The following is a 16,642-nucleotide window of genomic DNA, read 5'->3' as shown; positions in this document are numbered from 1 at the left end:
TGTGGCTCCAGTAACTCATGGACAGAACAAAATAAAGGCGAGGTTCTTTGTCACAAGCGTAAGCCCACATTTCCTTCTGAGTTGTGCTGCATCAGAGGCACTGAACATTGTGCACTTCACTTTTGCGGTGTATCACGCTGATCTGGACCGCCTGTTACAAGGTTTTGAGATGATCTGCAAAGGTATCGGAAAACTAAAGGCCGACCCCATACGGTTGCACAGTGATGGGTCAGTGAGACCGACAGCGCTCAATCATCGCCGCATCCCATTCCATCTGAGAGCACAGTTGGAAAAAGAACTACAGTCACTGGTGGACCTAGACATCATTGAAAGGGTGGAAGGGCCCACCCCCTGGGTCTCTCCAATTGTGGTGGCCCCAAAGCCTAAACAGCCGGGTGCAGTACGCATCTGTGTAGATATGAGGTTGCCCAACGTAGCAATTAAGAGAGAACGTCACCTCATGCCCACCCTAGATGACATTGTTGGTGAACTCCAGGGAGCTCCAGGAAGTCTTCTCGAAGCTGGACTTGAGATCAGGCTACCACCAGTTAGAACTTCACCCCGAGTCTAGATACATTACCACCTTTACGACTTACGTGGGGTTATACCAGTACAAAAGGCTCAGCTTCGGGATCTCGTCCGCAGTGGAGGTCTTCCAGAATGCCATCAGGGGGGCCCTGCCAGGACTCAAGGGGGTCATCAACATGTCGGACGATATGTTAGTCTTCGCCAGATCAGAAGCGGAACATCTAAAGTGCCTAGAAAACACCCTTGAGAGACTACACGGCCTCGGTCTGACTCTGCACAAAGAAAAGTGCAAGTTCTTGAAGGACAGGCTCGAATTTTTTGGCTTCATATTCCATGCTGGGGGCATCTCCCCAGATCCGGAAAAGGTGAAAGATATCCAAGAAGCATCCCCGCCAGCATCCCCAGCAGAAATAAGAAGCTTCCTGAGGATGGTCAATTATTGTGGACGTTTTATTCGAGACCTGGCCTCCTTGTCAGAACCCCTGAGGGCACTTAGCAGGAACAACGTAGCATGGATCTGGACTGGGAAAGAAGAAAGGGCGTTCACTGCCATCAAGAATGCCCTATCGGGACAAGAAACCATGGCCTATTTCAACCCTGACCGCGAATCAGAGATCGTGGTCGATGCCAGCCCGGTGGGACTGGGAGCAGTCCTTATGCAGGCGGACCATCAAGGGACCATGGGACCCATCGCCTACGCCAGCAAAGCTCTCACTGAGACAGAGAGGCGCTACTCCCTGATTGAGCAAGAGGCCTTGGCCATATTATGGGGGTGCAAACACTTCAGAATTTACATTCTAGGGAAGCTAGTTGTCGTTGTTACAGATCACAAGCCCCTCATCCCGATTTTGTCAGGAACTTCATCCAAACCACCACCTCGCATAGAAAGATGGATGCTTTCGCTCATGGAATATGGGGTCAAGCTACTCTATCGCCCAGGAACACATAACCCTGCGGACTATTTATCCCGCCATCTGGGTACTGGGTGGCCCAGGGACTCACTGGAGGTGGCAGACTGCATGGAGGCCATACACCTGGTAGTTGAATCGGCACTGCCCGTCGCCCTACCACATCAGGAGATCGCGGACGAATCTAACATAGATAAAGACTTCATGAGGATAAAAAGTGTGGTGGCCACGGGGGAATGGCGTGAAGTCCTCCTGAACAACTGCCGTAGGAATGTGGGAGCGCAAAAAGATCTGCAGGCGCTCTGGAAGGCACGCCATGAGCTATCGGTGGCAGATGATGGTCTCCTGCTAAGGGGACACCAGATCGTGATCCCAAGGACACTGGTGGAGAAAGTCCTGCAGCTCGCCCACAAAGGACACCAGGGGATGGCTAAGACGAAAGCACATCTTCGATTGAAGGTCTGGTTTCCTGATCTAGAAAGCAGGGTTGAAGAGTTCGTGAGAGCCTGCATTCCCTGCCAGGCTGCGAGCCCTGTGGAGAGAGGGCCGCCAATTCAGGCCATGGAAAGGAGTGACCGACCACATGTCGAGGACTATACTTTCTGGCGGTGACTGACCAGTGGTCGTGCTATCCGGAGGTAGAGCTGGTTGAATCCACAGCCACTGACCACACCACCCTAGCCATGGACAAGATGTTCGTCACACATGGTTTCCCATTGGAGATATGCTCGGACAACGGGGCACCGTTCCAAAGTCAGCAATTTGCTCAATATTGTGAGGAAAGGGGAATAAAACATCGGAAAGTCACCCCACTCTGGCCAAGAGCGAATGGAGAAGTAGAGCACTTCACGAGGACGCTCAACAAAGTGTTCCGCATATCGGTGAATGGGGGAGAAGACCTCCGGCGCAACCTGTTCGACTTCCTCAGAGAATACCGTATGACCCCACACCAATCCACTGGGGTCGCCCCCGCAGAGGCCGTTTTCAATCGGATACCAAGAGGACTGTTGCCTGAAGCGGAAGGGAGACTGCCGGGAGAGATCGACAACAACCACGTGCGAACGGAGAGAGCCGCTCAGAATGAGAGAGAAACAGTCCAGCGAGGATTACCAGAGAAAGAGATTGCAGTAGGTGACACCGTGCTGGTGCGTAACAGGAGACCGGAAGGGAAGTTGTCACTGCCATATGAAACACAACCACTGGGATTGACTCATGTCAAAGGGTTTATGGTCACCGCCGCCAATGCATGAGGGACAGTCACCAGAAATGTCTCGTTCTTCAAGCGCATAGGGGCAGCAAAGCCGGAGGAAGACGTCATGCAAGGCCCAGATCATGACACAGAGGTGCCACGGGAAAATGATGGACCGCCAGAGACTCCTGGGACACCAGACGTACCCCATGCTGGGGCACACAGGTACCCGAGCCAAGCGGGGCGCAGGCCGCCACAGAGGTTCCAAGACTTTATTATGGACCCTGCCCCGTAACTAGTGACACGCTGATAGTCAAAGTTTAAATAGAACACTGTTGATTCTAAGGTTTGTTAATGTTTATTGTTTGGGGGGAAAAGGAGGGATGTTGCGTATTGAATACGCCAGCACACGCATGCGCGAGCGGGTTCGAGGCTCGCACATGCGTGGTGATGAATAAAGGCGGCCCCCGGGCAGTGCGCATCAGGGACTGGAGCAGTCACACTTCTCCGGCGTGCCTTCTTGCGTGAGTGCGTGTGTGTCAGTGCCGCTGTCAGCGTGGGGCCCCTGACAGCCCCCACTCCCATAACATGCACCATCTAACCCATGGTATCGTGCTGTTGGACTCACAGCATACCTTGTCTGATTGGATGGTGTAAACTGCCGCGTGAGGTGCAAAAGACGCTTTGATGTTGCAACTTGAAAGCACAGAGCAATCAGTTTCATGTTTTTTTCCAAAGAAGCTGCCAATCGCCTCTGGAGGCTTAGACACTCCCCGGCTTCCACCTTAGTCATGGTAAACCTGACTAATTTATCACGCAGCTCCTCTCACCATGACTGAAGCCGAGGGTACACGTGGGTGGGAGGAGTCCCCCCACTTTATTCAGATGGCACCTTAATATGCTAATTTCTGGTGACACCACATTCGTTTGGTATGTTAATGAGTCTCTCCATTTTTTTTTTAGGACTTGACCGCTGCCTCTCACACATTGCTCATACGCATCAACCATAGCCCATGATCCGGCACATTTGAGTGAATCACTTCCTTAATCTCTTTGCTCTCCTCCTTTTAAATCAGCGTGATCTTAAGTGGGCTCCCTATATGTGCGACACTGTGGTCCTTCTCCACAGCGGTGGCCTTGGCTTGTTCAGGTTGTTCTGGTGACGCGCCTCTTCAGAGTCCCATTACTCCGTCATTGGTATCCCTGCTCGGTCACATGACTTGTGAATTTGTGCTACAAGAGGAGCATTGTAGAGTTATATCCAACAAATAGGTATCAAATGACCTTTCCCACCTTCCCTCCCACTGGCGCTGCTCCTTGACATGCAACGGATCACCATAAAGAAGGCCCTGGCATTTCGCTGCTTCTATGCCTGAATGCCTATCCCTGAATGCTAGCTAGATGCTCGAATTATTGAGCGGACAAACCAGACTGCATCCTGTGTTTCTGCTCTCTCCTCTCGTCACGCTGCGCCCCATAGATACAGCTGGAACACACAAACGATTTGGTTCAGCTGGTCCTCATTTCAAGTTTGGTTGTTTTTCGATGGTAAATCCACTGAAATACCACCAAACCGAGTTACCGTTACCGGCACTTGGGCGTGTGGAGTTACCATGGGATTACAAGTAGCAGTAATTCCCATATTTCTCGAGTACACAGGTCTCCATAGGTATTTTTGGTGGATTTACTGCCAGAGGAATTACTGTGCAGTAAATCTGCTGATTTTTGGTTGTTCCGTGCACCGACACACTTGTGGTGAGGCCCATTGGTCTTTCCCGGCTCAATCCCCAAAAGCCTTTTATCTATCCTCACTCCTACTCCAACTCCATTTTTCCTTCTCTCTCTCACTATTCCTGCATGCACAATGACTCTCATTCTCACTGATGCATTTATTCCCCGGCTGTATTTTGCGGTATAGGTCGATCTCATCGCAGACTATAATTTCACTTACGTTTTGTCAACAAATTTCACCGCAAATATATGCGTGGGTTGGACTAGGGTAATATTGTGGGGGATGTGGGCAGGGTGCGGGGGTCTCACCCTGCCTGAAAAGTACCTCAAAATCATTGAAATTGTGGTAGCGGTAATGGATCCGATGTAATCAGATAGATCCTATTTTGCTGATGATCATGGTTTCCCATTTGTACTGCTCTTAATTCTAATGTCTCACATTTTTATCAAAGTGTTTTTTTATATTAGATCTTTATTGGGTTTTTCAAAGAGCAGTTAATTCGGCATATCATTTTATGTGTACAGGTTTATGACAAATTTGTCACAATAAACAATCCCTGGTACACTTCGTTACTACATCGACTCAACAGTTCTAACAAGCCTACAAAAATAAACCAAACTTTAACTCATCCCTCCCGCCTTCTCCCACCTCCCCCAATCCGTAGATGGTGGACAGTGTGTGTGTGGGGTTATTTCACGGGATGCTTTCACAGGATGCTTCTTTAATTTGTACAGGGTTGTTAAGTTATCACATCGAGAGCTACAGTGATCTATAGAAAGCTGGGATTTGTAGCCATTCCATATCAGTGTGAGTATGTGTTTCTGTTAGCAAAGCTGTGATGCCCGCCATCTCCTGGATTTTTATGAGCCTTTCATGCCTTTTCTATTCAAGTGGGAAGGTGACCTCTCTTCCACTAAATCGTAAGGCAAACCCTTTCTGCCAGGAATAGGTTTCTCACCATATGGGTAAGACACACATCTCTGTCTCCTGAGTCTTCAAGACTGAATAACACTGAAACGGGTCAGTGGACTGCCGATCCCATCAATGCCCTTCACCCATGCCAACACCTCATTCCAGTGCAGCTGAACGAGTGGAGAGGCCCGCCAGATATGCCACTATGTGCCTGTCTCAGAGAAGGCCCTCCAGCAGAAGAAACTCACACCGTTTTGCATGCTGAGGTAGAGGACTAGACCGCTCTCTATATTGCCCGCTACGGTTCCTCCCCTTCTTGTATAGCGAAGTCTCTGTTCCGTTGCTTTTGTGTCTGTGGGATCCTAAATGTCCCTTTGATATTAACGGGGTGCACATTTCAGAAAAGAGACCCCTTGATCCAGTGTGTGTGTTCAGAACATGCGCAAACATTGTCAGTGGGTGGTTTCATTTCTACTCCCATTGGTGGTCTCTAAGAATGCCCTTTAAGTACAGGTATAACAGGGGGGGACGTGGGTCCCACCCGTAGGGCTTCGTGTATTTCAGTTATAGTTCAGAATTTCTCATCCTTCCATGCCTGCTCAGCCCTGATCAGTCCTGACTTGTAATACGGCTGAAATCTCAGAGGGTCAATCATTTTGTCTTTAATTGGAGGAGCCCCTATGCAGCTAAGAGGGGACGGCCATGTAGTCATTCCCTCTATCTCTTTCTTTCGTCTTCCTACATAGCTGCCACAGAACTGCTAACCCTGGGTCCTAATTCTGGTCGATAGTCGTCTGTAAGGGACCCATATCAATTCACCCAATGGGACTGATGAAAAACCATCATTTTCTAGGCCTATCCATTGTTTTTCGCTGTTTTCTCTTAAGTGATCCACTAAGGCTTGAAACTGTTCAGCCGTATAGTACTCTCTAAGATCTGGTAATCATACAGCTCCTCTTTCTTTGGGGAGAATCAATATTTTATGTGCTATTCCCAGTCTTTTTCTGGCCCACAGGAACATAAGAAGGGTACTCTTCATTTCCCCGAAAAAGGTTTGTGGAATCTCTACTGGGAGGGCGTGAAACAGGAAAAGTATTCTCGGCCGCACGTTCATTTGAACCAAGGTAAGGTGGGCTGCACACAGTGATGTATTACTAGACCATCTCTGCAGGTCTATCTTTATCTGCCACATAGTATCAGATAATTGGCATCATGTAGGTCTGCGAACTTCCTCGTAATGATAGTGCCCAAATATTTGACACCGTCCGTACACAAAAGCCTTTATTCTGCAGAAATTGGTCCGATTTCCGGAATGGGATTCATCAATGGGAGGTCTACAGACTTATTGAAATTTATTTTAAAACCCAGAAGCATCCCAAAGTCCTCTATGGTCTTAATTAGTAGTTCAAATGAAGTCTCGGGATGTGATATATAAGCCAGAATATCGTCTGCGAATAGGGCTACTTTTTATTCCCTGGCCTGTCGCTTAACCCCTATATTTGACTTTATGGGTGTATTGCTACTGTAAGCGGCTCTAAGGCGAAAGCAAAAATCAGAGGGTGCAGGTGGCAAACCTGCCTTGTGCCACAACTTGTAAAAAACTCTGACAAAACTTTGTTGACCACCACCATTGCTTTCGTGTTTCCATTGACTGCCATGGCACCCGCCATCCATCTAGAGGCCAAACCTACCTTTTGCAAGACCGCCGTCAGATGCGGCCATTCGACATGGTCGAAGGCCTTTTCTGCATCTATCGAGATCAATAGTGGATCGGTATCTGTCTCACTGACTCCAGCCATGAGGTCAAGGTTTTAAAAAATATTATCAGCCCCCTGTTGGCCCCTAATAAATCCGACGTGGTCATTATGTATTAGATTAGGCAGAACGATGCTCAATCTCCCTACTAGGATGCTCGAGTATATTTTGGCATCCACATTTACCAATGGGATATGACGATAGGCCCCACAGTCTAATTTGTCCCTCCCCTATTTCGGGATGACCACTAGAAGTACCTGTGAAAATGTATCTGGGGCTCTGTTTCCATCTAAAATGTCATTAAATAGTTTTGTCAAGAATTTACGTCAGCAACCCTTCATATCATTTATAGAATGTAGATATGTGAACCCGTCCTGTGCTGGGGCGCAGCCTGCTTTTAAAGTTGGGATTGCATTAAGGACTTCAGTCTCCTCTATTGCAGCGTCCATCTGTTTACTCTGTTGTTAATGTTGGGAGTGGCATATCTTCCAAGTATGTTCGAATGGTTTGTTCGCTGCACAGATTTTCTGTCTCATATAGTTGAGAGTAGTAGTGTCCAAACCTATGGGATATGTCTATTGGTTATGTCAGTATGGGACCCATCTCCTCCTTGAATGTATATACCGTTCCCTCTGCCCCCTGTCCTCATAATCGCATTGCCAGCATGGCATGGGCTTTGTCGCCTCGTAAAACATCTGTTTGAGAAATGTAAGTTGAGTCAAGGCTCTCCCTTTCCATATGTCGTTAAGTTCCTATTGTGACTTCCTGAAGCCTCTCTTCTGGCTGATTTTCACTGTATTTAAGGTCTGTTTCCCTATTCTAGATCAGCTCTTTAAGTTCTGCTTCTCTCAACAGCCTCTCCCTTTCTTTCCTTCCCTCTTCTGAGATCAAAAGACCGAGAAAAGTGGCTTAGGCTGCCTCCCAGACCGTACTAAATGCGACTTATCCCGTGTAAGTTCCTCTGGCAGTGTTCTTTAATCTAATTTAGGAGTGCGTCATTGATCCTGGTGTCTCTAAACGGTGTATCGTTGCACACACAGTATTTTTCCATGGGGGTGCGAATGCCCAGGTCTAACGAGACTCTACACATATCATGGTCAGACCACCCTTGTATATTTGCTCCTAAGAGAGTGTGTTTATGTGCTGCGTCTAGTAGTATATGATCAATTCGTGAAAAAGTTTTGTGGGGAGGATCGTAGAAAGTGAAGGCCTTAAGGTGAGGGTGTATCGCTCTCCAGGTGTCTATGACAAAGTAGTCTTGCAACAGGGTACCCAAGTTGTCCCCTGCTACTGTGGGGGGTTCAGACGCTGCAGTTCTAAGAGAGAACAAGTCTTTTGCTGGATCTACTATCAGATTGAAGTTCCCTCTGCAAATGAGAAGCTGACTTTTCCCTTTGTCTAGGAACAACAGTACTTCTTTAGAAAAGGTTAGCTGTTGTTGGTTCGGTGCACAAATGGTGCATAATGTTACGTCAATGTGGCTGATTCTCCCCTTTTCTGCCAAAAGGCATCCCTCCATGCCCTTCTTCACTTGCGATACCTTGAAACTCAAAGGTTTCCAGATCAATAAGCCCACGCCTGCCTTTCTTGTGTTGCAGGAGGACCATAGGACTTCCCAGAGGTCTTTGCACCTAAGATTGTATTCTTCTCCCCTTTTAAACTTAGTTTTTTGAAGAAAGAGAACATCCAACCCCGATTGTTTAAATTCCCTAATCACCATAGGTGGTGGAACTTTTTTATATTTCATGCTGGGCTCTCGTGCCCCCCCCCCTGGGATGCGGCTACGCCCCCCTCGGGGGGCACGATCCACAGTTTGAAGAACTTTGCCATAGAGTGTTTCAGCAGGGAGTTAAGGCCTTTCATGTTAAGGTCCAGAAGTAAAATCCCTGGTCATGTATTGCCATAGTGTGTCAAGTTTTAACAATCCGCTCCATTCATGTGTGTGGCTCCCCGGTGCCATCAGGGTTTAGCCATCCACATTGATGATGCCACCTTACCTAGCACTCCCCCTGATCCTTCCCCTTCAAAGCTCCACCCCCATGTTACACCCCAGTTGTCTCCCCTTACTATCCTCTGTCCCCCTTCCACATCCCTTCTTGGGAGTGGTACATCCCTATATCAGTGATGCCCTTCCATATTAGGGCCATCAAATAGAGACCCCACGCCTCATGTAAAAAATAGTCAAATTCTGAGAGAAACTCCTGTAAACATTGTCAACCATGCAGTGGTACATATCTCAAAATAAATAGTGCAATGAACATGTCCTCAGCGTTATAAGGTATCCCCCCATGCAACCCAATCCTTTGGACCGATTGTATGCCATGGTAAAACCATCGCAGCCGATCATGAAAGGACTTTTATGGGGTATTTAGCTTGCAGAATTTCCTCAGGCCATTTTGACGGCCACATTGCGGCAGAAAGTTTGAGCGTGCTTTGATGGAGCGGTCAACATGTCTTGATTCTCCCAGATCCATTACACAGTCTACAACTGTTGGTCGCTTCGGTACGCCTTTCACCTCATCTGCTGATATCACTTTAAACTCTTCTCCACAGTGCTCAAAAGATAGCGATAGGGGGTACCCCCATCCATAACTAATGTCCTGTTCTGGCAACCATTGGCTCAGCGGCTGGCGTGCCTTCACTTTTGACAGGGTCAGGGCTGACAGGTCTTGAAATATGAGGCTTTTGGAGCCTTCTAATTCAAATGTACCTTTTTATCTTGCTTCTCCATCTTTTGTTTGAAATAGTGATATTTGCGAGAATTGATTGTGTGCCCCCAGGAGGACATCCTCCTTCATGAATTCTATCAAACGTGATTTCAGCTTTGCTTGGTAGTTTGAAAAGGCTGTTGATGAGAGCTTTAACCGATCGTTCAAGCGAGAGAGACGTCTCACCTTGCTTCTTTTGCAGGCACATAATACGTAAGTTGGATCACCTCCCTTGATTTTCCAAGTCGACAATATTTAAGGAGAGGTCCACTTCTTTTTGTTCAAGGTCTTGCATGTGGGCCTCAAACTTCATCTCCATGAGGTCCGTTGAATGTTTGTGGTTCTCAATAGTCTCTATTTTCTCCTCAACTTTATCCATTCTATTTTTAAATTCAGAGACAGCTGTAATAATGCCGCTCTTCATGGATCTAATTTCTTCCAGGAGCAGACACATTTTTGCCTTGGTGACAGCCTCCTGCTCTGTCCCCAAGATAGGGGATGGTTTCACTATTTGGCTCATCCTTTCCTCACACGAAGGGTAATGGAAACGAGGCAGAGTTCTTATGGTCTGAGGGTTGAGTGTGTGTTACACTGTTGTCATTGCACGGCCGTTTCATCGCTCTCCTGCAAGACAGTCTGTCATGCGCTGCAATGGTGAGTCACCGGGGATCTCCCTCATGCTAGCAGCGACTCAAATCAGGCCATCCATGTGGGCTTCAGTTTGCTTAGTGGGAAACAGGGTCTGCTCAGGAGCTCTCCTCCTCTCTGATTTGCATGTGTGCCTATGCTTTAAGGCCACCCCTGAAATTCTGCTCCAGCAGGCTCTCCTCTATGTGTGTATTGCCTCCACTGTGATCTGTCTCTTCACTCCTTCAATATTCCAGAAGTGATGGTCAACCGGCAGGGGTTTGTGGGCGTTGTATGGATCGGATTCCCACACCTGAGGCAAGTACTTGCGCCCTGTTAAGGGTTGAGGGTGTCCTGTATCTCCGGTACTGCGGCGGGGCAAATGTGAGAATCAAATGATATCCCTACTGCTAGGGCTTCAGTAAGCCACTGCCTCTGAGACATATTTAGTAGATCAAGATGCGGGCCGGTGTCCCAGTGTCTCCCTGGGGCTGCAAAAGCAGGGTCATTTTTCTTACGGGTGTAGGTGAGACGACACCTTCATTGCGGTATTCATTGGGATATTCCCTCTGTGGGACACTCTGTGGGCTTGGCGTATCTCCGGTCTGCTTTGGGGTGGGCCTAGGCTCCTTGGTGATCCCCGCTTCGGAGTACTCTGCTACGGTTACCAGATGCTGGGGCTAATGGTGGGCCCTCGAGTACTGCTTCTGTGGCAGCCACTCAGAGCTGTATAACCCGGATGTGGTTCACCTTGGCAACGACTCACTGAAGGCCCCTTCACAGTACTCCTGCTCCCTGTCAGTGTGAGAAGAGCTGCTCATTTACTCCCGCCGTCTTCGGATTAGTAAATCCAGAAGTTGTGCATGAGGGTCTGGCGTTTCCTACGCTGCGGACGGTCAGAGCTCAGGTTCCGGAGCTCGGAAGCTGCCTCTCCGATCAAGGTGTTTTCGGGACTCGATTCCCTCCTGGTTGGGATCACCGCTTAATTCAGCTCGCTGCCATTTGGCCTCTCAGTTGGTCACCAGACCGCTCAGGCCGCTCTTGAGGAAGATGGTGATTCCACTGGAAGCCCACAGAGATTTGCAAACATAGTCAGCTCAATGTATGCCTGGGGGCTTTGCGCAATGACATGTCGACTTCTCGACTCAAGATAACTATCAGTGGAAGTGTTTCACTGGCATATCACTTGTTGACGTAAGGGAGACAACATGCTAGGCAGTAATTTTGCCTGCGCCCCGCTGCTGGTCTCCTCCTGTTTTTCTTTTTAATTGTACCTTTATAGGCTGCGCCTGAAATAAAGTTGATAGACTGACTAACTGTCATTCCTTTACCCTCTTGGTTTGTATTTCCCCAGAAGGGTCTCTATCACTCAGCGCTTCGATGTCATAACTTATGGCAGGAGGTGCTATACAAATGCAAGATAGCATAAAACAAAATTACTGTTCACCTGCTCATGTCTAGGACGTATATTACCCTCTTCATCTATCGGACCTCATGGTGCTCAGGTCCTTCTTTACTGACCTTGATCTCACTCTAGGGCCCTCCCCACTGCGGCACTGACTGTCCCATTGAGTGAGTCCATCCTCTCTGACCACTTTCTGGTCACCATTTACAACCAGCCCTTGCACAGTCATGGCAACTCTTTCGACCTTGTCTTCCACTCCTTAACTGGGACCTGTTCATGAGCACAATTAAAGTGTGTAAAACGCTGCACTGCAATGTACATGATTTTACAGAGCAGCTGGCTCTTGTTTTAAACTCCTGCATGAGAAATGTGGTCCAGCTGTCACATAGTCACTGACATAGCATGTAATGTTTGGCCTGATGGCTCTACATTTCACAGCCAGTGTAATATCTCTGAACTTTCTCTCTTAGGGAATGAACCGTCACATGAATTATAAATACTATTTGCATTCAATGGTGACATTGAGAGTAGTAACCACAACTTCAGCTATATCTGGCACTTCCGAGTTGCACTGGGGATAGTTTTTCCTGCCCCCCTTCTTGGGGTTTTCGTGAAAATTGGGGCAACAGTTAGACTTCCATCTTCTATCACATTTGCCAAATTCCACATTCCAAATTCCACATCCTGTTTCTTACTGTTTCCTATATTCTTAGTTTTCTCGAGTAGAGACGCCATTTTTGTTTTCCTGTTGCCTCCTTTTTGCTGGGGTTGGAGAATGTCTCTCCGATTCACTGGAGTTCTCTCCACACCCCCTCCTGCCTCTACGGATTCCCCTGCTCTCAATACTTCCTCGTCAGTCAAACATAATGGCAGTGCTTCCGTTCCACACAGTGAGTCATTCCCAGTGATGCCCGAGACTCAGGACCCTGTGAGTCAAGTCTAATCACATCAGGACGAGGTCTTCACATCACGAGGTGGCTGTTGCGCTTCTCGCTCTTGTGTAAGTGTCTTTTGTGTAAGGTAATCCATAGTGTCCTCTATTGATAACAATAGTGTGGTGTGCTCCTCTACCTCCGCTTTCGGATTCTCGTATAATTTTGCAAGCGAGGTTAGGGCAAAATTTAGAGCAACCAAAGCACTGCCACTCAACTCACCCTGCGGGTGATGTCGCAACATCGATGAGAATTCTCCCCTATCATCTCTTTTCCCCACTCAGTTTCTTTTTGGTCAAACTTAGGTGCCGTGTTAACTTAAGACATGACTCTGACAGCCCCGCCCCCACCCTGCCCCCACCTTTGCCCCCTGTGAATGAACCTGTGCAACTATGCACCTGGGCGCTATTGATTGATACTAGGGAAGCTCGATTGCATTCCTAGCCACGCCCCCGGCTGACGTGTGCAATGTTCTGCTTCTCCATGCCACGGGAACCGCTCTCTCTGGCGCAGTGGGAATGCCAGGGTGGTCCACCAAGGCCTCACAAGGCACATTCCATTCGGGCTTTCTGTGCATTTTGCAACAAAGGTTCAGAGCCTATTCGCAGGTCATGGCCACGCCAGCGTCTCTTACCTTGCCACAAGTTCTGATATCACCCTGCCACGCCACGGCTGGCCAGTGCACTCCTCTCCCGGCTCCCCGCGCTTGTTCTTCTTCTTGCTGATAGATTTTTATCCATCAGCGGTGATTTTTGGATACCGAGGCTTGAGCCTCATTACTCCATCTTCTCAGGTTGAGTGTGTAGTCGTGGGTTTGTATTCTTCTTGGTCTGTGTGGTCTTGTCACAGTAGGACTGGTTTCACAGGGTCTTCGCAGTGATGGCCCCGCGCCTTCCAGGAGGCTTTATGGGCGGCAAAGGTGTTGATTTAGTTGTCGTCCCACCTCCAGCACCTGCCGCTGTACGAAAGCACTTGCAGAGGAAGTCACGAGGCGAAAAAGAAACGGCTCTGCCCTTCACCGCTCACCTCAGGCTCAAACCTAGGGTTTTGGTAAAAAAACAAATCTTTTGGTAAACATCACATAAAATCAAAGTTTTTTTGACGCTTTTTTCCAACTTGGAAAATTCGTATTTCTAACATGCAACCCCTTCCAAATGTTTGCTGGGGGCCTAGGGAAGTGAGTAGGTTGAAGGGGTTTTGCATTTGTGTCTTCTTGGGCATGGCTTCAACATGTCTTGGCTCACCATGGCACTGTGGAAGGCTCAAAGTCTGACCACTGCAGAGCAATAAACTGGCTGTGTGTCCTTAAGCGTCTTGCATAGAAGCACAAGCCTAGGCTTATGGCTAACTTGACATAATTAGGAAGGCCCCACCCCAAAAAAGAAAAGGGTTGTTGTGCTCGCTTTTCGGGGACCTTTTTTCAGACTTGGCAAATTCAGATTTCTGACATAGAACCGGTTCTACATGTTTGTTGTGAGCTTATGGAAGTAGGTTGAATGCCTTTTGCATCTGTGTCTTCTCGGTCATGGCTTCAACATGCCTTGGCTCACCATGAGATGAATACATTCCAGCCATACCCCTGGCATGGCGAACACCTTTCTCCAGCTGTGTCTCATTTCAGAGTCACGTCCCATTGAATACAGTTGAGTCCCACGAAAAATGTGGTCCAATTATTCCTATAACTCCCACAGGTTTCCTTACAATGCCTTTCTGAGCATCTTAAATAACTCCAACCCTAATCCCAAATATCTACCCGACTTTGCTCCTCCCCACCCCTACTGAATGTTCTATTATACTCCTCCTTTGCTCTCTGACGGGCAAACAGGGCTTCAATGCCATAACCTATGGCAGGAGGCGCTATACAAATGCATTATAACGTAGCATAGCTTTTGGAATTTTTAATGCACTGAGGGAGAGGTGATATATGTGATGAAAAGATGGTTACTTTAGTGACTGAGGAGAAGGAAGAGAGTTCCATTGGTGAGGGGTAAGTAGTTAGAATGAGGGGAAGTGGGATCTAGCATAGGGATGGTGAGGTACCATAACACACCTTGCAAGAGAGAGGGTAGTGGGATGCATAAAGTGACTAATGGGTCAGCGCGTTTCAGTGAAGGGTAATTTACAGAAGCCAGATTGGAGGGAGTCTGAAAGATTGTGGGCTTCAAGGCATGTGGGGACCCTGATTGGACATGACCCGCTTAACAACTTTGGAGGAGTAAAGTGTAAGAGAAAGCAGTTGGTAGCTGGCAGGCTTGGTGAGGTCAGCAGGTTATTCTCGGGACAGGCAGAACAGCAACAGCCTCTTTGAATCAACCTGGAAAGATTGCTGCTGCGAGATGTAGATATGCACCAAACCTCTGCATTTCCATGATTTCCATAAAACACATGTTGTCAATTCTGGGGCGAGGTTGTCCATCACTCTGCCTGTTCATCTGAGCATCACTCCTCGTTTTTCACTCCCCGCCTCATGCCACACCCCTCCTTTCATTGGTTGGTTTTCTCATCCTACCTCTTTGCATTTATCTCTTAAGGATCTGCTGGTCTGAGGCGCTCCTCTACTTTATTGATAGTCATTTATTTATTTATTTATTTGCATTTGTATAGCGCACTTGCAGCCCATAGGCATCGAGGCGCTGTTACATGAAGATGTAAGTAGACTTGATTCAATGGAAGCAATGACAAAGGTGAACATGCTTGATTACACAACATAGGTGAGAAGACAGAGGTGAAGATGTATTACATGGAAAGCATACATTTAGGCAGAATTGTAATCTTGGAGGAAGGCGTTCTGATTTAAACAAAAATGTCTGCATCGTCCTTGTACATCGCATTTGTCTTGTCGCATATTCTTTTAAAGATGGTTTCTAAGAGTCTACATAGTTTCCAAGGGCAGGCTATCATGGGCCTCACTATGAGGTCATTGGTGCTGGAAGAACTGCTGGGAAATGGCAGTGACAGATTCACCCTCACCAATGAGTTCCAGCTTTGGAGGGTGAAGCGCAGAATGCGCCTTGCACACTTAGCTTGAGTTAAATCCTCCACTTTAGGTCCATTAATCATCAGATTTACAGCAGCGCAATTACCGCTCATGGTAAATCAAGGTGACATCCCAATGCAGTCCTATGCACTCTGAAAATGGGGGCTAGCACCGTTGTTACTCCACTCGTAATACTGCGGTAAATGCGTGGGGCCAAGTGGCAGTTACAGTAAAGGAGTTTTGCAACTGAATTGCAGCCAGACGCGCAATGAAGCCCCTTATCTTTCAGTCTTACACAGTTATTGTGCATCCATATTAAAAATATTTCCCAAATATATTAGTCTAATCCCAGAGAGAGGAATCAGATGTTTCTGTGGCCCGTTCATATTTGCCTATAAATATATTAAGAGTACTACTCGAAATTGAGAAAATATGAATGTCCTTATTATTAACTGGGGTGTTCCAATATCTTGTTTCTCATGTCATCTTTCGACAATTGTATGAGAGGTTATGCATCCCAGCAGTGTTCGGCATGTATTCGTATCGTTTAATGCTAAACAGTTATTATCCATTCATATTATAAATACCCCATACGCTTGTAATCCTTGGAAATGTTCACTGATGTTCACTTTTTGTGCTTTGTTTCAGTGCCCTCACCAGTCACCAACTTAATGGTGACCACCAAGAATGAGACCTCTCTGACCCTACAGTGGACGGTCTCCAGTAACAAACCTGAGTCCAGCTACAGTTATTTCGTGCTGGTGGCCTCAGTGGCCTCACAAAGTAATAGGACCTTTGCATCAAATGCTTCTGCGGGGGGCAACCAGACAGTGATGATAACAGGCCTGGATCCAGGGGTCCCGTATAACCTAACGGTGTACAGCGTCACTTCCAACCAAGTCAGAAGCATTGCAACAACCCTGGCGGGCGCAACGACAAGTAAGTGGCATGTCAAGGGTCCTTGCTGCA

The 16,642-nt window shown here is 47.7% G+C and overlaps 1 protein-coding gene across 6 annotated transcripts in view; it reads left to right on the top strand.

Annotated features, from left to right (window-relative positions):
- PTPRH (protein tyrosine phosphatase receptor type H) overlaps positions 1–16,642 on the top strand; it is a 687,535-nt gene that overhangs the window by 562,877 nt on the left and 108,016 nt on the right. For all 6 annotated transcript variants that reach the window (XM_069638112.1, XM_069638104.1, XM_069638130.1 and 3 more), the window contains one exon: positions 16,322–16,612. In XM_069638112.1, the coding sequence (XP_069494213.1) occupies positions 16,322–16,612 (291 nt within the window). The remainder of the gene's footprint in view (positions 1–16,321; positions 16,613–16,642) is intronic.

The sequence above is a fragment of the Ambystoma mexicanum genome, chromosome 1q, assembly GCF_040938575.1.
Source record: "Ambystoma mexicanum isolate Mex_15411 chromosome 1q, UKY_AmexF1_1, whole genome shotgun sequence".
NCBI lineage: Eukaryota > Metazoa > Chordata > Amphibia > Caudata > Ambystomatidae > Ambystoma > Ambystoma mexicanum.
This window is presented reverse-complemented; position numbering and strand designations above follow the sequence as displayed.